The 25,450-nt window shown below is 31.2% G+C and overlaps 1 protein-coding gene across 4 annotated transcripts in view; it reads right to left on the bottom strand.

Annotated features, from left to right (window-relative positions):
• Calx (sodium/calcium exchanger Calx) overlaps positions 1–25,450 on the bottom strand; it is a 66,951-nt gene that overhangs the window by 17,136 nt on the left and 24,365 nt on the right. The window contains exons 4-5 of one of the 4 annotated variants that reach the window (XM_072907567.1): positions 7,903–8,121; positions 5,210–5,371 (exon numbers count right to left, since the gene is read on the bottom strand). In XM_072907567.1, the coding sequence (XP_072763668.1) occupies positions 5,210–5,371; positions 7,903–8,121 (381 nt within the window). The remainder of the gene's footprint in view (positions 1–5,209; positions 5,372–7,902; positions 8,122–25,450) is intronic. The other 3 variants (XM_072907568.1, XM_072907569.1, XM_072907570.1) reach the window with 3 other exon arrangements.

Genomic DNA, 25,450 nt, shown 5'->3' with positions numbered 1-25,450 from the left:
GACGTTCTATAATTCTATTTTAATTGAGATTATTCCCGATAAGCGTGAAACCAACTTTGGCAAGTAATTTACACGCATACACTCACAAATACATATATATATATATATGTAAATATGTAATAATATATAAAAGTAGATATATATATTAAATTAAAGATGTGTTTTATAGCCGGAAGAAAAAATGTAAATCGAAATAATTTAATCGGTTTAGTTATGATGTTGTAAAACTAGTGAAAAATTTTGCTACGGACTTTTGATTCGATTACAAGAAAAAAAAAAAGAATGTTATCGGTTTTAGTTCCGGTTCGGAGTCCCCAGCTTATCGTCGGAATGTTATTCATCAGTATATCATACAAAAAAAAAGTAATAGGAACAGTCTGCAAACAAAATCCTACTGACGTTTTCATCCAGTGTTCTCGTCTCTCGAGAGACAGGGCATAACGGCTGTCGTAAAAAAAATATGATACAACTTTGCAACAATATTCGTTGTAGGTAGTTTCTCAACGAAATAATCACAGATCGCAACTACGACAGTTATACTAATCTTTAACCACCGCTGCAACAGACGCTTCCACATCAGAATCGACATCACCCACCACAACAAGAGCAATATCAATAACAACAACTCTTAATAGTTTTCCTGCACAAAAAAAAAAAAAAAAAAAAAAATAAATAACAACTTGAAAAATATGTATGTACACAACGAGAGACATTGCTTTCTCAAATCGCAATCCAAAACTCGAGTACTAACCTCTACAATTACCGAGAATGTAACGTTTCAATATTGATACAGCGCTTTAAATGAGATAATGATAAAACGTCTCCGCTCCTATGAAAATAATCGAAAGATAAAATCTTGAAATATGAAAATTAAATTATTAAATCCATATTAAATACATGTAATGGAAAACTTAACTGATACATATAATTTCAATAGGATCTAACTTTAATGCATGGCACAAAAATAGTAATCGATATATAGACGATTAATTTTAGAAATGAAAATTATATAAAGATACAAATCCAGCGTTGATTTAATATGTAATTATTATTTTATTACAAAAATATTTTATTATATATAATACATGTAATATAATACATAATAAAATAATAATAATTTGTAATATATAGATAATAAAATATATGTAGTATAAAAAGTTATATTTATTTATCTTCAGTTTAGGACAAATAATGTATTGACATTTGTGTGGCTATTTCTTGACGGGTGATGGACTTCGGTTCTCACGCAAATTGTCGGAGGATGGGTGGTGCACTTCGCTTTGCATGGAAAGTTGTCGAGCTCTCCATGTTTTTACGGAGCTTGTTCGCGCGGAAAGCCACCGAGCGATGGATCTCGCTTCGCGTGGAAAGTTGTCAACTCATCCAGAACTGTATAACTAAATCAGTTACATGGCACACGAACGTTGACCCAGTATTTCAACACACGTTATTGCGACCAAATTTTACCTGCTTCAAGAATTCTTTCCATCTCTTTAATATGTGAAACCTTGGTGCATTTTATGAAACCAAAACGCATATATATTGGAGGATAAATATTTTTTCATAATTTAATATAATTTTCATATATAAATAGAAGTTTATAAATTCAAATTTTAATACGTCGTTTCTCTTCGAAACTAAATGAAGGCAAACAAATAAAGTATAAAATGAATAAAGCCAGGTAGGAGCTCGACTTTGTTGCCTCTGGAGCATCGAATTGAGATTTATGGCACCGTTTCCTTTCTATGTATCGCGTATGTATGTGTGTGACAACAAGAGAAAATTATTATTAGAGATCTTTATGGGAAAGCACGTTTACGGTGGACGTGGACGTAAATATAGCTAAAGAGTCTGTAAACACGCGGTTAGTTTTACTGTTAACACGTGGCCGATGTATATTATCGCAGCACGCTTGCCGTAATCTCTTGCTAAACTCAACTGATTTATTAACGTGTTTTATGGGCGTCTTTTTCAAGCGACTCGCTCTTACTAATTACATTATATGCAATAATAATTATTGAAAAACTAGAAGGCTTGAAAACTTTCTCAAAGAGCCGAGTAAGCTCGTACTATCTCTAAAATTAAACATCAAGAAATATCGAAGTCAACTCTAATATAAATCTAACATACGGTAGTATCAATTTATTTAAAATATAAAATTTTAAGGAAAAATAATATATCTATAAAATGAAAAATATTGTATATTTTAATTTACTTTACTTTCTTTATAATTTACTTTTTTTACAGAGAAAGAGATACGTTTCATTTTTAATTTCTACTTTTTATTTCAAGTTACTTTTCCCTGTTTTCTATTTTATTTTATCTTATTATAGGAATTATATCATGGATATCCACGTATGGGTTTTTTTCTCGTCCCTTTTACTTCCTCCCATAAAGGAAAAATTCGTCTAAGACATTTTCCGTCTCATCCTCTTCCGCACGTTCGCAAATTGGCGTAAATCTAATTATTATATTTAATAAAAATTAGACTGACAAAATATGACGTCATATCAAGAAAAGATTTCTCGTAAAAAGAGCTTATTGATTTATTAGTCCTACTGAAAAAAAAGAAAACTATTGTTTATCCTTCGACAAATCTATCAGTTTTTAACGCATATTGAGAAAAACTTGTTTAGTATCTTGAACGCACTGTACAGAACCCGAAACAGCTATTGTCGTAAATTTTGCGAACGAAAATTACTTTGGAAAAGAGTATGCGGGTGCAGGTCGCCGTAAATCACGCGAAAATTTCGTGGAAAAGCAGAGAACGGTGCGCGTGTGTACCTTGCATGTATGCGGTGCATTTATCTCTGCACAAGTATATGTGTGTATTCATAGGATTTTCTAACATTTTCAAAAACTGAAGCCGCGAAACTGAAATATTACGTATGCACGCTTTAGTGCGCGTATATACGTGTAAAATTTGCAAATTAAATATTTCGAGGATTCAGTTCTTATCCTCGAATTTTATTCTAGCTATTTCCTGTCATATAATCACTGCCAACTCTCTTTCTCTCTCTCTGAACACAGCTAGATTAAAAGTTACAATTTTTTTTTTTTTTTAATGCAGAGAGATAAAATATTATTTTGAGAGAGAGAATAAATTTATACATTATTATATTTATACAAAAGAAACTAGTTTTTCCGATCAAATATCTTATTGTGAAAAAAGTGCGATTAGGAAAAATGTTTATGAATTTTGCAACAATCTTGCCTCATAATTCGTAATATCGCTGTCGCATATTGCAGTTGCATAACCGTAAAATTTGAGGGAAAATTTTACGAGCGTAAATAAAATATTTCAATGTTTAGATGTGATAAACAATTATGAAGGAATAAAACTATTATTTTTACGCACAGCAAAGAATCTTTCTTCATTTCTATTTTCTTTATTTTTATTCATTATTCGATTCTCTGTTCGACTAAAATTGTCAATTGCAATCTTTTGAATTTTATTTGAAAAATTGCAATGTTTATTTGTTATTCTACCTTGAGTGTCTTTAGATTTTCTAACAAAAAAAAATTGAGAAAGTTTCTTATTTTAACAACTTTTGGCTATCCAAGCTTTCCTTCTCACGAAAAGTAGGGCGAGAAGGATTGGAATAAATGCAAGTTTGCATCTTGTAACGAAGCGTTGATTTATAAGAACGGCGAGAGAAGAAAGAAGAGAAGAATAAACAGGGTGAAACTACGCTGCTCGATACAGTAGTTTCCAGAGCTCTTGCCAGTTCAGCAGGCTTTCGCGATTGTGCTCGCTGAAATAAAACTCCCCCCTCGTCTCTTTAACCCCCTCTTCATTTTTCCTCGTTTTCTTCCACCCGATGGAAGCAGCGTCGTGCGACTAAAGGGTGCAGACAAACCCTTTCGCAGACTCAAAAAAAAGAGAAGAGAAAACAAAGGCAAAGTCGGAAATTAAAGAAAAGTCGAATTAAACGAAACTGAGAAGCGAAAAGCGCTTGGAAAAAATCAAAGAAAAATCTATGAAATAAAATGACAGGAGTAATAAGAATTCTTTTTCATGCTCTTTACAAACTAGAAGAGAAGAAACTATAAGAGCTTTTTTCCTTAAAGTTGATACATTTTTCTTGTAAAGTACTTTATTTTTTTTACATTATGTAGTCATAAAAAACCGTTAAAAAAATTTAATTGTAATATTAAAATAAAATATTATTATAATAATTATTATAATAATATAAATAAGTAGTAAAAAATTTAATTATTAATTTAATAAATTAATTTAATTATTAAAATAAATTATTAAAAAATACGTGTGGGTGCACTAATTTTACAATTATAATTCTTTCTTGAAGGCAATATATTGACTTTTATATGTTAAGTTATTAATCTATTAAATAATTAGTCAATTATCTTAATCTGTTAAATAAATGTATAAAATTTATTAAACGATTAAGTAAATTTTTAGTTGAATCTATAAAATAAATAATTAATTTTTTATGTACACACAAAGAAAGATTTTAAAAAAATCAGATCAAAGTCCGGGCATGAAAGAACCAGATTCAGTGCCCCTCCCGTTTTGCTTTGCAGATTGTGCCATCATAAACGTCGATGAGATGCATTTCGATCGAAATTCACTTTACTTTTCATCCCGTCAAAGCCGATTGCAATTTTGTGTCTGCAGACGTCGTTTTCGCGTAAGATCACGATCACTATTCGCATTTGCGAGCGAATTATTACCTCGAGGGCATGCTAAAAACATATTTTCGCATCGCATAACGTTTATCGATTTTATGAAACTGCTTAGCGATAACGAACACGTACTTTACTGCCCTAAATTTTGCCATGAGGCATCACAATGAGAATTTTCTTACATATGTATACATATTGTATATATATTCTTAGAAAATTTATTACATTATTTTATTTATATCGATATATAATATACATATAAAATAATGTAATAAATTTTCTCTCCGAAAATCTGTTCTTCATAATAAATGAATACAAACATTTCTGAAGTAGGTAATCAAATTTCAAAGATGTATTCTATTTGTCGAAAAAATTGCAAGAAAAATTATCTTTTTCTATATTCGATTTCTTTTTATTCTAACGAGTAGAAATATACTCTACTAAAATTTGACCTGTTTCCAAAACATCTCTTTATAATTTAACATATGCTATAGCATTATAAAAATGATTATTCTTCTACAAAATGTATACCGATACGAATGTAGCAAAGATTGTCACTTACCGGTAGGCGGGACAAAGGCAAAGAGAACCTTCCAGAAGATGGTGAGCGAATGCATGAGATAATTCATCGCCGATGGTGAAGAGGGCTGATCACTCTCTTCGTCTTCGTCGCCCCCGCTAACAGTCAGCGCTTCCGTAAATTGTTCCTTCCAAGAGCTTGTGCCTGAAAATATATTTAAAATTGTATATCAGAAGAAGAAGGAAAGAGGGAGAAAGATGATGATATTTAAATAATTATTCATTTCTAATTTTTTAAGATCTTCATAATAATTCTATAAAGAGACTACTTAATAATTCTTGAAATAATGAAACAAAATTTTGAAAATTAATTAAATTAAACAATATTGGATATAATATATTGGAAAATTATTTAGTAATGTGACGAAAACTTTTCTTTATTATTATTATTATTACGCACAAAGGAAAAAAAAGGATCAATTTTTTTTCTCAGAAAGGACAATGTACTGATATAAAATGTGTAAACTAATTTTATGTATATACTCTGAAACCTATAAGTATATCGAACAAGTGAATGAAGCGTTTTATCGAGGGCAACAGTCGAAAATGCTTTGAGCGATTCCACCTCAGGTGAACGAAGGCAGAAAATGCAGAAAGGAAAACCGAACAAAGAAAAGCACGCTATAATAGAGCAATACGATATTTTCCGCGTTTCAGTCAACTCCCCTTTTACACAGATATTAACAACGTTTTTATTTTATTTTATTTCATTTTATTATTAGCAGACATACGTCCAAGACATTTTTACCTTAATATTTTATCTGAGTGTGTGTATAAATAATTATACATATAATAATTATGTAATAATTATTTATTTATATTTGTTCTTTAATTTATCCAAATATTGAAAGACCTGGACGCGTGACAGTTGTCGAAATTTCTCTTTGTACATTCTATATTTTAATTATTATTCTTTTCTTTCTTTTTTTTAATATTTATAATTTATCAAAAATTAAGCAAATTTATGATAAAAAGAATCTCGAATTTGTTCTACTCACAGCAAATCAATTTTTATCTAATACGGAAAACTATTCTTTTAAATAGTCATTATTGTGTGACACGATTATTTACAAGGATAAAGATGTAAAAAACGATTCAAAGAGAACGAGAATGGATGCAATGGACGAGAAAGGATTTTTAAAAAAGAAAAATATTTAAAAAATCCTGATGCAAAACGCTACCAACGCTGCGTTCTGCACGTACGATTTCTCGATTTCACCGAAGAGAAGCTTTCCGGAGATGCCTCCAAGGAACGAAAAGCACATGGAACAGTTTCCTAACACGAGGAAAAGGAAGGCCTTTGGAATAGCGTAAGAGGAGGAAACGAAACAAAGCAGACTTCTTGCTGCAACTGATAGCTGCAGAGAGATTCATGCTTTCCATTGTCTTCTGTGTTGGGAGTCGATAACGAAAGCGAATCCGACACAGAGTGTCATTTTCGAGGCTTCTATTGGAAATTTACGGTATTCATAGTACGAGAGGTGACAATGGCACTGTTCGCGAGGGGATTTTATTTTGTGTTGTCGATTGCGAAAAATAGAGTTGTGGAAATTATTTCAATTATAAATTAAATTCTTTCTCAATGGTTTTAATTTATAAATATCACAAGTTAATTAATAGGAATATATATATATATATATATTATAAATTAAGTAATAATTTAAATAAAATTAAAAGTATTATCAACAAATTAATAATTTATTTCTTTTTCTAAAGCATGACGTGCGTCGCTGAAAAGAACGACTTGTGTACTTAATACACGCGCACGCACATTTACATTTAATTAATATTAAATTTAGTAAGTAGCCGTTTCCAACTCGTGTGCGACGCGGAATGGAACAAAAAAAATTGCACGGAATATGAAGTAATGCGAAAAGTGAAGTACGTCGGAACATGAAACGGTCGCATAGCATAAAGGGCGCGGCAAAAGGGGATGCGGCGCGGAGGCCGCAGCAAATGCAGAAACGTGAGAATCATGCATATGGCGTCCGGGGAGTCTTGAATTTCACGAGCCCCTTCCCCCCCCTCCCGTGCATAACACGCCGCGCATTCCTCAGGGTTGCATTTCTGAAGAGCTCCAATCTAGATGTTCGCGAGTCCCGCGATGCGCATTTTATCCTCCATTGGGAAAGGTTAAGTTAAGCTCGCTTAGATGCTTCCCGTACGGTTCAATAATAAATTTACGACAGTGGGTGGAGAAAAAAAAGTGAGAGAGAGAGAGAGAGAGAGAGAGAGAGAAGAAATTCCCCCGGCGATATGAAAGATTTCATGCGTTTTATACAACTATAAACTACAATAGCTTCTCTTGTAAACGAGAATAGTTACAAGTCAAAAGAATTTTTCTCGTGGGGATGAAGGATTAATAAAAAAAAAAAAAAAAAAAAAAAAAGAGGACTAAAAATCAAAATTACAAGCTTTCGTTACTTTGATAAATAAAAAAATTCGTGAAACTTTCTTAAAATTTTTCTATAATAATATTTGCGATTTTTATAAAAATGAAATTTTTAATTTCAATAAACCTTTAAATCCGATTCTTTTGAATTATAACAGATTCTTTTTTCTTCTCTCTGTCTCTCTCTTTCTCTCTCTCTCTCAATAATGGCTAATGCTCTCTCAGTGTCTTCGTATCTTACGCTGCGTTGTCCTCCGAGAGAAAGATTTAAGGTAGAAACTCACCGAGTATTATGGAGGCGTTTGCTCGCTGGACAAGCTTATCCACTGTATTCTTGAACTCTTTGGACTCTTTGATCCTGATCTGAGCCCGGGATACCTCGCCCAGCCGCGGTCTGCCCAGCAACGCCATTTTCTCCTCCTCCGTTCTCTCCTCCGGCTGTTTCATCTCGGCCGCCGCCGCGATTCCTGCCTCCGCTGAAACCAGAAAATCGCGTCTTGCTGCTTCAATGACGTTAGCACATGTTTCGTGGCAACGTGAATAGAAAGTCAACTTGTGGTCAGACAAGAACAGCGCACAAATCAATTTCTGCTACGTCAGTTTTTATTAAAGAATTTCATCGAGGCGTAAAATAAATAAGGGATAGATCATTGAGAATTTTTTAGTAAATTTAATACAAGAAGTTTTATCTCTAATTGTCTAGTATTAATAGTTTAAATTAGACTAAAATAAAGTATTCTTGGGAGATAAAATTTATATTACTTCTAATGTTTGATTTCCAACAGTTTTCTTGTTTTACTTTTATGATGGAGGCAAATAATTGAAAAATATAAATGTCCAAATAAAATATTCTTGAAAGATGAAATTAAATTTATTTCTAATTTCTAAATATTCAAAAATATATATAATTTATATAAATTCATAAATATAAAAATTTGTACATTTGCGTTTATAGCTTTCAATAAATATGTTTAAAAATATATATAAAATATACAATAATTATGCATATATTTGTGTACCTTCATGAAACACGTATCAAAGAACTTAACAAAATTTATAGTACCTATGAATGTTTAAAGACCATGAAGATCGATCCTATGAAAACACTATTAGATAATGATTGATTGATACCTCAGTACGTGTAAATAGGCTTTAAGCACGGACGATAAACGCGACAAGCCGTTCGCATTCTCGCATGGACGCGGCTTTACTATCGATTGATCTCATGAATTATAGTCGCGCGCCTCTCTTAGGCTAATTTTGTGCTCTGCACTCGTGTGTCTGACCACACGTCGACTCGTACCACTTGCATCGACGCTCACAAGTGAAAAAGTAAATCAATGCATGGAAAAACAAGATATATCTTACGTGGCCATATACAGATATGAGTACAAATATTTTGTACGTAAATTAATTTCATCATAACTACATTTTTTTCGACTAGTTTTCTTTAAGCAATATTATCTAATATATAAATTTGTAATCGTTAAAAAATTTTTTGCATGTGAAGCGATATGTACTAAATTATCAAGAATATTATTTATTTAATAATAAAAATTTTGATAATGCATTACTTGCGTAGTGGAATTTATCCAAAAAATAAATCCGTTACGTTTATTCATAAATAAATATTCAGCGCCCGTATTTATCTCCACCATGGAGGGATGATCGATATTTTGCGGCGGGTATTTCGACCAATGACGAATGACGCACTCGTTGCTGTTGTCTCCTGTCCACGCCCGTGATAGTACTTCATCATAAGAAAAAGGAAAAAAAAAATAAATCTACAGATGTAGATCCGGACGTTTCGAAATAAAAAAAAACCCAGCCAGCGGAGGTAAAGAAAAAAGAATGGAGATGAAGGATATCATTATCATATATGATCGTAAAGTTTTCACATTAAAATCCACTCGACAAATCCCATCGCGTACATTCATCGACATATATTCGTTCTAAAAATTTGCTTTCAAAAAGCAATCTATAGTTTTTATTTTCTCACGTTTCATCAGAGAAATCAAAGCAGTTAACGAGCAAATTTCCGAATTGATTGGTTACGTTTCAAACATTTCTGTTAGTGAGAAAATTGTTCAACGTTCTTTTGCCGGAGATGCTTTCTCGAAGGAATCGGCTAGAAAATTTCTCGTTTTCTTCTTTCGACACATATATATATATATATATATATATATATATATATATATCTTTCAATTCCTTTTTTTATTTTGAAATTCACATAAAAAATATATGTATTTAAATCCTCCTCAATATATAGAAAAATTAAATCTACACATGTACATTTTTATTTTATTTTAAAACTCTTATTTTATTTTAATAAATTGTCATTTTATTTTAATATTTAAAATAAAATTTATTGGAAAAAAATTATATATATATATATTTTTTTTTTTCTATATACTTAGAAATATTTAGATATATATATTTTTAATGTGAATTTAAAATGAAAAAGAGATTAAAATATATATTGTTAATTAACATAAGTTTTCAGGACGAAGACAATTTTATTCATCAAATTAGAGTAGTCAAAGGTATTATACAATGCTGCGTTTGTTAAAATTCGTTCTTGACGAGATATCGCGGGATTACGTTGTCATTTTTCAGTCGTTTCTACGTCAAATCCTCATCCCTGAAAACATCCCTTCGTGGGCAGATATAAATTTGTTTACTTTGGCTTTCGCCGTGTTCTCGTGTTACCTTCTAAAAGCTTCTTATCCCTCCGAAAGCTCATATCTCGACTGAAGCTCAGTCGAGTTGGCTTTCCGCGCTGGCGAATTCAATTTCGCTCGATTTTTCCCGGACTTGAAATCGATGTATCCTGCATTATTTTTGTAACACCTTCAACTTCGTATCCTACCTAATGATTTGTCGGATCACTATCTTCCGTTCTCTCTTGTCAACACAATTATAATATTAAACGCAATAACGGAGAGAGATATTTCGTTTTCTAATAATCATAAAAAATTTTTAACTTTATCCGATTTTAAAGTAAAAAAATATCAAACTTATATGTAATATTTTGTATAAAACATTATCTTTTACAATAAATAATATTGCAGTGAATTTTATTAATTGAGAAATATGAAATAAACAAAAGTTATTTGTACAATAATCGTGAAATAATAGATATATATTATTATATTCAAAGTATCGATTATCACATTAATTAGTAACGCACATTCGATAGCTCGATCTGACACAGATGCAACAATATATAATAATTATAATGAAAATTTGAGATTTCGTATCGCATTTCTTCACTCTGTGTGAAATTTATCACATTTTGACGTATATAAAAAATATCAGTCAATTTATATATACATATATATAAATTTATATATAAATATGAAAAATTCCTTTTTTATAGCCATATTCGCGAAGGAAGCGTCTCGTCGAAGCTTATTAAGAAGGCACGAAAGAAATGACAGAATACGATTTATCAGGGAGTTTTAAAGGAATGGGAGGAGGGGGAGGGGGCGAGAGATTAGTAATGGCGAGTCATTTCTGACTCAAACGGGGATAAAATCGATAAACGATCCTGGCCGATGAACGCCAGACGCAGTCAGGGCGCAGATTTATCGCCTTTGAAATCCATCTTTTATCGGAAAAGCCGGTGGGTATAAACTCGGAAAATTCGACCCAGAAGTTATCCTGCATTTTGCGAACTTCCGCCGGCGTTTTTCTCGATTGAATATAACGATGCATTTCGCAGTGCGTTCTTGCCGACTGAATATACGTACCGATGCATACATTCGAGATTATACATATGTATCTTGGCACTTGTGGTGTAAAATTTATTTAATAATTCCTTGTGTGCTTTTTTGCGCCTGCAAAAGCTTAGAAAGACGGTAGAAACACCTTTTCTCTCTATAAATATTTTTACAGCTTTATGAATGTCAATTATTCAGGACACCTCCCATTTGTTTTCTTTTAATTACAATGTTCTTAAAATATTAAAGGATTAAAAATAAGGTAAAATTGAAAGATGAAAATTATTTATACCGATTTTTATGTTAAATTCCTTTATTAAATTCGGAATAAAATTACATTTGTATTTCACCATTGCCTGAGACAATTTATTTTTATTTATTTATTTGTCATTTTAATTTTCAGCACTCTTTTGATTACTTTTATTCGAGTCGTTTAGGCTGAGTAATCTTGCAAGAGAAAATCTATATTTACACAGGTACATAGAAGTGTAGAGTAATTCTATCTTTCTACATTGGATTTTACTGCAATCGGGAAATTTCTAACGGAACTGGAACACGGTGATTGAATACGAGCAGCGATAACTAATATGACTATATGGCGCATTTCCATCAAAATACTTTAGACTCAATTGATGCCGTAAGTCGGAAATACATCGGTGGTGTAAAACCACTTCCTTTCGCAACCTACGAACGATGGTGGAATTTTTACGAGCGACCCTCGATCAAGACGTGATCGAGAGATTATCGGAAAATATAAGAAATTTGATAGGGAAGGGTAGGAAAGAGATCGAAGATTTTCAGTATAAACGATCGGTATTAGAGGCTCATCCTCCAGCTTCCGAATAATCCCCGCACTTAGAGCAAAAAATGCTTAATTTGAAAGCGTTTAATTTCTTTTGTGTAAAAGGGAAGAGAAAAACTCTTATAAATTTACTGATCTAATGTGATTTTATAATTTAAGAAATTATACTAATTCTAAAGCTTACAATTATTTCATAATATACATACAATTTTATATTTTATGAAAATATACGATTAATAAAATTAATAAAAATATAAAATATAATACAGTTATATTATACATAATTTTAAAAAATGTAAAAGGAAAATATCTAGAATGCTATGTCAAAAAGGAGGGAAACAGGGGAGGATTTTGGGAAACTTGTACAGCGTAATCTTTAACCCCGTAACGTTCGGCACGTATGTAGGTTGATGTAGCGGCTGAAATTACTCCTGGTACTGCCAGAGAGCAAGAGTAAAGTGGATCGGCCTTAGAATGGATGGGGTTAGGAATGAGAGTGGTTAATGCGAGAGCGGACTTATCATGGATCACTCGGACAGCTGCTGCAACCGAAGAATGAGAATTGGTTCAGGAGTCTCGGGAAAATTTTAAGGTGAAAAAAACGTGCGGACGCAAAAGGTAGCAGAAAATTGAAATTTTGATCTCTTTAGCGAATTAAATACGCCAACCAACATAAGGTATCGACAAAACATTAAGAAAATCCAATAAAAAATATATATGTAATTAGCTTCGATAAATTGTTAAAAAAAAAAAAAAAAAAAATCGTTCTCTTAGAAAAGTCACTTTTCTCTTTTACCGCACGCTTCCGACAGAACTTAACTTTGATCTAAACTTCGATCTAGTTTGCACTTTGACCATTCACGAGAGATTATGCTTTACTTGAAATTTTTCAAGTAAAATAGTTAAAACTTCGTTAATTATTAGGGAGGATAATAAGTATATATATTCAAGGTATTCTAGATCCGCTTCCTAAAGTGCACTTTTCGTGCTAGTTTGTAACTTGTTACAATTTTTAAACTACTTTCCACAAATACATCTATACATTAATTATTATTACTTGTGTACGTGCACAGGTATGCAAGTAATAACAACTTGTTACAATTTTTAAACTACCTTCCGTCCGATATGTACATTCATTAATAAATGGACAGCTCATTAATTACTCTCAATAATTTGCTTATTAATTTTACTGATTACTCTTTATTGTTTATTATTCTTTAGCTATGTAAAAAAAAAAAAAAAAATTTTGAATATTTAAATAATTAAAAACGCAATAAATTTTTCAACTCTCTCGAGAGATAAATGCATATATTATTTTAATAAGAGACTTTGTACGTATCATATTTAAAATGATACATTTTTTCTTTAGCTTTATATTTTGCAAATATTTAATCGTGATATTTCCATTTAATTCCGTCTTATTATTTTATATTGATTCCCCAAGGATCGCACGTCACTTACTTGCTACTTTGTCGACCTGTTTGCCTGCAAAGTTCGCTCGACTTTAGCCCGGGAATCCATTTTTAGAAACAACGTATGGCGCCTCGCAGCCAACGTAACTTACTGTCGCGGCGGTAAAGTTACTTCTAAGTGGCAAATTAGCCGTGTTGTCTAAAATTCTCGAAGCCGATGAGTGGAGAAGTTCCCTGCGAATCACCAATTAAAACGAGTACGTGCTTAGAGTAAACTTGGCCAGAGCTATCCTTGTTACTTTTACGTCGTTGTCATTGCCAAGACTTACACCGTTCAATAATATATGGACGTCGAAGAATATAAAAGACGAGGGTCGTGATATTGAAAATCACACGTAATGATACTTCGGTCATCTATCCTTTATATATTGCTAAAGTATAAATAAAGTCGAATCTTTCCGATTACCAATACTATACTGTAAGATTCTTCCCAACTATAGTGCAGTGAAGGGAATAATCCAATTGTTCCTTTTGTTCAAGAAGACCGATGTGTTTCTTATCAGGGTGTATCCCTAGGAAACCTGGAGTTGTCAGGAAATTTTTTGTATCTGGAGAAAACAGGAAATTCTCATGAAACTTTATTCGGACTCGGGGAATTTCTATTTTTTTTTTTTTTTTTTTTTTTTTTTAAATTCTCTCTTTGATAATTTTGCTCTCATACTGTAAAATATAAATTATATATCTGTCTCTTTTTGTATTGTATTTTCAATGTCTTATCTAAATATGCAGTATATATATTCTTTATTTTCAGTGATAAAAAATGAAAATGTTAGAAAAGTTACAAATTGTTTGTGTTTTTTCCTTCCTTAAATTACAATTAAAAAAGTATTAGAAATCGTATAAAAAAGTTTAGAAAATTGCACCGAAAATCTTTAAAATATTCTCTTTAGCAATTTTGAAAAGAAATTCAGGGATTTTGTTACAAAATTTGATTAGATACTTTGCTTATCCCCCCAAAAATAAACTTGACAAATTATAGATATCAAAATCCAAAAACAAAATGAAACTCTCCCGGAGCGATGTCAAAGTTGACGTAGCGAGTTGAGAAAGTTTCGAATATAAACATAATACAAAACTTCTGTGATCTGCGACGAGATTGATTAATTCCTTAATTAAAAACAAACAGCCACGGGTTAATTAACCGTGTGGAAAAGTAACGAATCACCATTTTTACTCCTTTCTGTTTCTTTAGGAGAAAAAATATACATATAATGAATGTGTGATTGTGACGAAATTATAAAATTATACAAGCAGAGATCGAGAGAAAAATTTCCTTGCTAGCCAAATGATTTTTTCTTTTTTATCGTTTCGTATACTCGTTTTACACCCTCGCTCGCGCGAGGGGTCTCGAGGGGTCAATGAAACAACGCCGTTGCCATTTCGATCGAGTTCTCGAAATATAACCGATTCTTCGTGACTTTAATTCAAACTGCATTTGTCAGGGGATGAAAATGTTAATAGAGTGAGAAAGTTTTACCAACAAACCTCAAGGTTGCTTCCCCTAAGCGAGAGAATTTTCATTTACCTCGAGCGCGCTTTTATGACATTTTCTATGCAATTTGCACGATTCGATTAATAAATCTTCACCTTTCACATCGTATTTACCTGTCGACATTCGCAAACTGACAAATCCGCCAATCATCTTAATTTTGTACAGTAACGATTACAATTAATTATTTTATTTGGAATATATAAAAAAATCTCAATATATAAAAAACTTTAATTAGAATTTTACGTATACTATTTTCCTCTTAGTTAGAATTTGTAAAAATTTCAGCTCAGAGTTTAGATTTATATTTACATAAACATGTATACAATTCTCATTTAAAATTTCATTGACGGAATATTTTTTATCTACATTATTTTCCTCTTAGTATTTGTAAAAACTTTAATTCAGAGTTCAAATTTTATTTACACATAAAATACATATATAATTTACATAAATATATATACACATATTATATTCTCATTTAAAATTTTATTGGCGGAATAATTTTGCTGTAGTTTATAGCCTTCTACTTAGGGGAGGCTTTAATTAGACTTTAGCTTAACGTAAATACATAAAAAATGTCGACCGCTGTTTTATGACGATTCGCAAAGAGAGAACGAGGTTTCTTTTTTCTTTTGCTCCTTCTCCTTCTCTTTTGTCCCTCAAGCAAAAGAGAGGCGATACGCCGCATTTAGTGCCGACATAAAGTCCACCCGACCGAAATCGCTTCTGTCCCGGTGTTTCCTACGGAAAGCTTGATATATAGCCCTGGCCTGATCGTGCCCCGACTGTCCCCCTCCCATCCCCCCTTCATCTCTCTGCCGTCCTTAGTCACTTCGTATCTACTTTGGTCGGTCTCGCTTTGCTCAGACCAAATACTATAAACACTGGCGGTTCCTATTTGGACGGCTGAATAATGAGGCCCAAATTCCTATGCGAGAATTGCAGAACCGTGGAATTAGCCGAGAGAATTCTCTCCGACCGAGATTAATCTTTAACTTACTAGTGCAAGATGGAAAAGGATATAATGAATAATTTGAACGAGCAAAGAAACGAACACAAGGGGAAAAAAATGCGAATTTATTCTGATAATGTAATAATAATTATATAGTTATTTTATAATTAATATTATTATATTATTGTAATAGATAATTATACAACAATTATAATATTATAGATTATTATATAATAATAATAATTATATAATAATAATAATTGCTAATTATATAATATCTATATTTATTGTTATTTCATGACTACTTAATCAATATTCCTTTTTATTACAATATAATAGAATATAATGATAATTTTTAATTGTATTTTATACGTCAAAAATGACCGCAAATTTTTAACTTTAAATGATAAAATATAATACTAAAGATAAATATAGCCTGTTTGTGTATGTTACTTTTTCTTTTCTTTTTAATTAAAATTTTTATTTTTATTATTTATATTAATTCCCTCGTACATTCCATCTCGATCACATCGCAATATTTTATTTTATAGCGTGAAATCACGATCGATTAAAATTCTTCGTAAATTGCAGATTCACCATCGTCGTCACGATGAGGTGGACATTTAATAATGACGTCACTGTGTGTGATATTCAGAGCATAGCATAAACACAGTTATTAATAACCCACTATTATTTCATTACTAGCGGAATCTTATGTTACGCTTGACCTGGCACGAGCAATTTACACCTACGCTGTAAAAAAAAAAAGTCTGAATGAAGATGAATATAGAACCGGGCAGTGACAAACGTGTCATTTGCGTCGCTAATAGAGGGAAGTGCTACTTAAAAAATTATGAAACCTTAAATGAGAAAATCACTAAAAATGTAAATAAAAAACTAATGAAAATTATGAATAAAAATTATGAAACTTTATCGTGAAAATTGGAGGGGTTAATGAAAACCTATCACGAAAGGCAAAAATTCAAAAATTGCGAAACAATAATTTTATCGATCGTTGTGAAAATTAATTTATCCAATAACTTAATTCATCCAGGGATAAAAAAATTTTCTTGACTAAGAGTCAAACTGCGTTTATTTATTTTTTTTTTTTTTTTTTTTTGTAAAATTGAAATTGTACGAATTTTGGAATTGTACCTTGACAAAGAAGATTACGGTTCAGCCCGTAAAGATCAATTTCTTCGGTGCTTATCCGAGTTCGTTAGCGCGAATGACGTCGTCAGCCGCGGATGAGAAGATGTTTCATCATGGTCGAGGTTATTTCCGTCACTTATCAGTGTCGGTTACGAGTCGGAAAAGAGACTGATTTCTGTCTGATACGTTAACCTTGCCTCGTACTTGTCAACGTTTATGCTTATGCATCCTTATCACTTTTTTTTTTGCATTTATCTCTTCTTTTGCACATATACGTGTACCTTTCAGGTGTACACATAAAAATGTTATTAATGAAAATCATATTATATAAGAATCACACGAATAAAAATGACAAAAGAGTTTGCGAAATTAATAAGAGTTTTTTAATAACATGACAATTGAAAATTGTGAATAAAAGATTAAAAGAATTTATTGCGAAGAAAAATTATGAATTTCGGGAAATTGAACCTGTATATAGCCTACCCGTTAACTGATTTAATTAGTTGCATAATACATATACAATTGCGTTACAACATATATGATAAATGTGCGAGTCGATTTTGCTCCCAGGAATAAATAAACGCATTGTATAATCAGTATCATAAAAAAATAAACGCCCATTCATCTGTCATTACTTTACTAACCGATATAAACGTTTGCATTCTTAATATAATATTATACATTACAATACGCGACCGATTCTTTTCATTTCATGAATATAAAGCAGTCGAACTATTCATAATGTTAACTAAAAGAGATATACCATTTAAAAATTGCCAGGAGAAAATTTCCAGTAAACGTAAATGTAACGCGTTCCATAATAACAACATGTAAACGCATTCGTTATCAACGCGCGTTGCATTACAGCTTATCTTTTATTCGCTACGTTCATTCATAGCTGTTATCATCGGGGCTGATAAACGATTAATCACGTCGTTGAATAAACGAGTCAATCGATGAATCACTATCTTATCCGTGTTTTAAGCTTAAGTTTTATATGAGAAACTATTGCTTGATATTACATCGATATTATTATTCTTTTAACCTTAATTCGCTTAATTTGTAATTTATTAGTATATTTATTTATGTAGTATATATATATATATATATATAAGTAATAAAATAAAGTGTGTAAATAAATATAAATGTATATATATATATATATACTACATAAATAAATATATTAATAAATTACGAATATATATATATATATATATATATATATATATATATATATATATTTATTTATTTATATTTACACACTTTATTTTTATTTTAATCTGAATAACATATACTTTAATATTATATTTTAATACATACTTTATAATTTTATAAATAATATACTTTAATGTTACACTTTTATTATACTCTAATATCAGATTCTTTGCAGGGAAACTTTTTAAATTACAATTTATGTGTGATCAATATCAAACAAATTTTCGTTCGTAGAACTTTTCTGCACGATGGTGATCGTTAATTTGCATATAATACGGGAAGCCGAATAGATAATCTGACAGCTATTTGATAGACATTAACGAGCGTTTAGCGCGTAAAGACGCGCTTTATAGGTGATCCTCCCATTTTCACGAGCGCATTTTAATGACACTCACGACTTTGCCTTACAATGTCGAATAATGCAGGCCAATAACGGTGTTATTGTTTCGTAAAAAGTGAACAATGTGAGCAGCACGTAGAGGAAACAATGCACCCTGATGTACCACGTGTGGCTAAGCACTCGCATTCACATTTAATAATCACGTTTAACGTTTTGAATACAATCGTCTCCCTTATACGTCAAAAATTTTCAAGCTTCCAAACAATCGCCGATAAACTCCTCTCCCCCCTCCCCCCCCTCTTCACCCCGGTTCTCTCGTCTCGCCCTGTTTGCGTTATTGTTGTACATAAGGAAGAAACTATCGCTTCCACACGTATTTCTTATATATGTATATAATCGTGCGCGGATTACACGGCGAACAATTAAAAGCTGACAGGTACACAGCTGTCGTAAACAAGTTTCAACTATGTAAATTCGAGCGGCGTGTGCATCGTAAAGAAAAGACCCTGGGAACCCACCCAGACTCTGGCTTGCGACCCAGAATACGCCGACCATAAAACGCGGGCTTGTTACACAATGCACACGCGGAGGCTTAGAAAATAAATGAGAATTGCAACGCCGACCGAACGAGGCGCGAGCTTTGGGCAGCTTATTGGAAATGTAAATGGGTCGCCCATAAGTATACCAGTGTGGGTTTGCGTACGCGCGTATATATGTGTGCTCCTCTATTTCTATTAATAAATGTATGAAGTAGATAATTACGCTCGCGTATAGTGATATATTTGGTGGGAGAGCAAGATAAGTGGTAGTCGCATATACATAAATCTCGAGATCCTTCGTAGAAATATACGGGGAAAGATAAATTATCTCATTATAAATATATTATTATCATCATAATCATTATTGTAATTTTATAATATAATAACATTATATTTAATTATCATAATTAATTCTTATCTTTCATCATATTATTATGGTTATGATTATTGTTATAAATAATCGGTATAAAATATAACAAACTATAATATTATCATTATAATTACTGTTATCATTAATTATATACTTTTAATAATTAAAATAAATAGTAAATAATAAATTTTATTGCTAATGAACTATGTAAACAAAGAACTAATAAAAATAAAAATTATAAAATTAATTGTATTATTAAAAATAATACAAAAAGAAAATATATATTAATAAATATAATAATATAATAATATATATATATATATATATATATATATATATATATATATATATATATGTATAAAATATATAACATAAAAATTAATTACATTATTTTCTTATAATAATTGATTCTCTGTTTTTCTGACTTTCTCATTTTTATCTGCAATCAAGATTGATACGTAACTTAATAAATGAATTCTGATAATAAATTCTGATAATATATAATAGAGAAGAGCAATCGAGTAAGTTAATGCTTGCTTCCGCCCCTTTTTTGACGTACACTTCCTCGAATCTTATACACACGCTACAACTTACAAGTTATACAACCCGGACGTAGTTTGTCTAGTTTGTGATTGACGTCAGACTGTATTTAAAGTTCTATAGAGAGAGAGTCGAGTTAGACCAAGTCACGCGATACTCGTCGTGGATTTTCCTGACTCACGCGGGCCGCGAGGGATCATGGATCCCATTACAGCGTCCAAGCCTCGTCACGTTCCTCTTCTTTCCCGCATTCAACTTTGTTTATTCCCTGCCATTACTCAGCCCCTCTGTAACCGGGATCTTTTTATACGGACTAATGTGTCGTCAATAATCTAACCCCGTTGTCTCTTATATATTAGAGCTTCAAGAACGTGAGACGTGTAATTCTAATAAATCAGTGTAACGTGATAAAAACAAATTATATACAACATTATGTTAATGAAATAAAATTAGATATCCCTCGCATTTACCGTCTCTGTATTTTTCTATAATTTATATTTTTTATCGCGTATGATAACGATTGCAAAGAGATAAGTAGGAATAAAGCGATAAGTAATTATTCCAGGAACAATTTTGAAAAAATAAATGTATTTTAATAGAGAAATTTTTTATTAACGTAAACGCTAATAATTCAAGATAGCACGCGCTCTAGATGTATTTGCATCGCGAGGAGGCGTAGACGGAGTCGGTGGTTGGTGAACTTCGTCAGTCTGGTTTATAATTGGCGTCAGACCGTATTTATCGTCTTATATCTCTCGTATTACGTGCGAGGGCACGTGATAATTTTGAATTTTCGGATGCGTCGCGACGTTCGATGCAGACACAAGTGCAAGTGCACACGCATCTCAAACACATTACAATTACACAGTATAATTACATTGCAACGCGGAAATTTTGATATTATGTTTACGTTAAGTGCATCAACAATGACATAATCGATATATGTAATTATATTACAATATCAATATTAATGTTTGTGCATAAATACTGTTAACATCATCGCCGATTTCATTTAAATTATAAGAAATATAATCTTGTATAATACCTATATTATAATTTTATGTTATTTTATATACAAAGGTTTAAGCATTAAAATCTCAAAAATATAAATTATATCTAGGTTAATAAAAATTATATATATGGTTTCAAGAAAATTACGTTACATTAAAAACGTCAAATAAAATTCTAAATTAAAATGTATAATTTCATCTTTTTTTCTTTTTTAAAAAAAATTGACACTAATTTGTTTGTCAAATAAAAAAATTTAACTCAATTATAAAATACTACGAATAGTTAGCTTAATTTTAAATAATTTAATTATTTGTTGAATTTTAATTTTAATAGGCGCACAAAGTTAACATTAATATAATCATATTTTTCCGACAGTGTTCTAATGAGAATGCAGAGCCGTGGAAAACAAGTATACTGTCTGATCACGATCCTTGAACCGCTGGCAGAAATAAGTGCAAACGCGTGTAGGCACGTATCTAATAATAGATGCAAGCTAATACGCGATGCTAATGCAGATCATCCGGTTATATTTTTGCGGCTTTCCTCCTTCATTTGTTGATTTCATTACGCGATATTTACTGGCTTGTCAAATAGTTTCTCTTTTTTTTTTTTTTTTTTTTTTTTTTTGGCAACAACAGAAAATGCGATTCTGCACAGAAACGTCGCACCTAATATTCCTCGCGGATAAACAAGACAATAGCATTACCGAATGGTTATGGAAATATACCAGTTTCTTCGAATTACGATGCAAGATTTTATAATTCATATAATTTTCAGAAACGAATAATTAATTAATTCTCTTACAATTATTATATCATATCATTATTTTTGAAGGATCCGCTGAAAATATTGTCATATTTTTAAAACTCTTTCGTATGTATTCTTTTGAATTATACGTTATATATCCCATACATTATTTCTTATTAAATAATATTCTTCTACGCATTTCATGAGAAATCGCTTATGCTAAAAATGACTCGTTCTGTTTAATCTGCAAGTTTCGAAAGGAGGGTCTCGCGAGGGCGTTTCTCTCTGAAATTTTACGCTACCCCTGCGAAACTTACGGGATAATTCTCCGTGGAAAGTTGCAAATGTGCTATGAAAGGTCGCTAATTATTCACGCCGACCATTCAACCGGCTTCCACGATTTCATTAAGCGGTACACATCGTTCCTTCTTGAACTCCTTGAGAAAATTCACAAGCTATTAACAGCCCGCGAGATTCACCTGGGATTCTTGCTACCCCGACCCGCCATTCGCCAGGGAATCCATAATCGACTTCCCTTTCATCGAACTCTTGGATTACCGGTTGAATAATTAGTTCGACCTCAGGCAGTGATAAAAACTAAAAAAGAAGAGAGAGAGAGAGAGAGAGAGAGACTCTCTAAAGAATAGAAACGCCTTTTTGTCGTAAAAAAAATCATCCGGAAGAAAAACGTGAATTATTTTAAAACAAATCTTATAAAGATGAAAATAAAACAAATGTTGCGATACGTGACGTGCATAATTTTAGATAAAATGTTCTAAAAGAAATGTAAATTTATCTCTCACAAGAAAGATAAAAATAATACTATTATATATATATATATATATATATATATATATATATATATATATATATATATATTATATTATTATTGTACACTGTTTCGCAAACAAATCGTTATGGAACAAATACTTCGAGTGCCATCGATATTTTCGATATTAATTATACTACCACTTTCGAAGACAATCGATACCGATATGTCAAGAATACTTAAGAATCAAAGCGTTAGTTTCTCGCACTTTACTACTGTGAAGTATCGCAAACATCTCTCTAGATATGCATCGATCCGGGAGACACCGACACGATTTTGGCAAGCTCCGCTGATATTTATAGATAGATACGCGAAAATATTTAGTATCTTCAAGAAGACGCGAGACACATGTACCCGTAATTTCAACACGCGATCACAAGGGGGTAATGTGTTTTTAAAATTTAGTAAAGAGAACTCTGTTTTTTATAATACAAGGATTTTTAAAAGAAAGAAAGAGAAACATTATAAATAATAATATTATGGATTATACATATATTTACGCACTCGAATACTTTCAGATTATATAACGTAAAATTATAATGTATAATTATATACAATTATTATAAAATTATATATTATTAATTTTATACACGTATATAATTATATAAAATATTTTAAATTCTTTAAAGTCAATCAAAATTTTCTCAGCAACAGATGACAGGAGATCTATGGTATTCAAACGATTGCCGACATAAATAAGGAGATTATGGATAAAGAGAAAAGCACTAGATGAAATAATCATAAATTAAATTTTTTTTTTTAAATAGGCATTAACAAAAATTTTAATTGCAGCTTAGATTCAATATTGAAAATTTAGAGTGCAATAAATATTTCGCAAAATATTGTCCTCAAAGATATTATAAATAATTATCAAATGAAAGAAGCTGCAATTGAAGAATCATCTAGCATTTCCTGTACACCCCGTATGCACTATAATGCATATGCATAAGCATCGCTGCACCGTTCGTTGCACATGTTAGCGCGGCCTCTTAGCATGCAAATCGCAATTGCACGTGCACGTGGCTAAAACGAAATCGCGGACGATGGGTTTTATTCACTCAAAAAAAAATCCCGCCGAGATCAAAAACGCCGCTCGTGAGATTTACCGAATTAAAGAATTTATCGGAACATAATAATGTTTATAAAAAAATGAAAGAGATAGATATTGTTCCTCAGGACACAAGATATAACCGACTTACATTTCGACAAAATCTGTACAAATGCACTTCTAGATCAATTTGTAGTCAATTTATTTCTTTGTTTATCTATTTAGACATTTATATAAAATGTTATAATTATAATTTAAAATTTACATAAAATAAATATATAGTAAATATGTAGTAAAGATAAGACTATAATATATGTATATTATATTTAGTTATTTTTGATCTATTTTCTGCGTATATTTATATTTGATATAAAATATGGAGAGTTTGGTATATAAATATATAAATTATAAAAATTGTTATAAATAATCATTACGAACTAAAAAATGCAGAGGTTAGTGTCATAAAAATCTGGGAGAAATATATGCATACCTGTGGTAAAAAAATATCAAACCATCGCGCGTTTAAATTTGAAGAATATAATAATAAAACGATGGGGTGAGGGGTGGGGGGGGGGAGAAAAACTATCACTATTTTCACATCTGATTTTTAGTTTGCACGCGAGATCTATCTATTGAAAAAACACTATTTCTACTGTATTAATGTAAACAAAGCCTTGTAGATCATGGCGAAGCTATTGACAATCAATTATGGGGCTATTTTAAACGCTACAGCAAACACTATCTATCAGTCTCTTAGATTTGTGTTTCGTATCACGTAAAAATCACGATAAAATAATTATAAGTAAATAGAATTAAATTTTTTTATTTAGAGAGGCAAAATTATTTTTTTAATTTTAATAAAAAAATAAAAATACATAAAAAATATGTGTGTGTGTGTGTGTGTGTGTGTGTGTGTGTGTGTGTGAAGCTGGCATGTTATTTTGTGGAAATTCATAAATGACTGGGAATACTGTGACTTTATTTTTAATAATTTTATAATTTTTGTTAATTCAAACAAATAATTCGACCATTGAATCGAAAAAATGCCTCAGGACAAAATAAAATGCCAGTATTTCACTTTATCTTTCAAGATTTTCTTTATTCATTTCGTCTCAAAGACTTATAGCTTTATATGAGTTCTAGAAAACTAGTTGTTCTCGCGAAATAATTGCTCACAAGTATGTAGATAAATCTTGTACGTATTTAAAAAATGTGTATGTGCTACTGCGGTTAATTAATCAATCGGCGCAGGACTAATTAATGCGTAATAAAGGAAGGAGAATTCGGACAAGCGCAAAAGTGTCCGGTTGTTCAAGACTTACGTTTAATTACGGCGAATCCAGGTAGAGAACCATCGCGTGACACATGCATAAAGAGACACGTGGAAATCAGTTTTCGTCAAGAGCTACGTCGTCAACATTCTCATTATGAAATGGATGTCGATCTAATCATGTAACGTAATTAATTTTAATAGCGTCGCCAATCGTCACGTTCGTAATTTTCTTGATCAATCTTTATTATTTTTTCTTTTTTTTTAACGACGTGTATTTTCGAAATATTTAAAATTTTGTCAGGCAATAATTTTTTTTTTTTTTTTTGCC

The sequence above is a fragment of the Anoplolepis gracilipes genome, chromosome 15 (assembly GCF_047496725.1).
Source record: "Anoplolepis gracilipes chromosome 15, ASM4749672v1, whole genome shotgun sequence".
Lineage (NCBI taxonomy): Eukaryota > Metazoa > Arthropoda > Insecta > Hymenoptera > Formicidae > Anoplolepis > Anoplolepis gracilipes.
The sequence above is the reverse complement of the archived record's forward strand: the minus strand, read 5'-3'. Positions and strand labels throughout refer to the sequence as shown.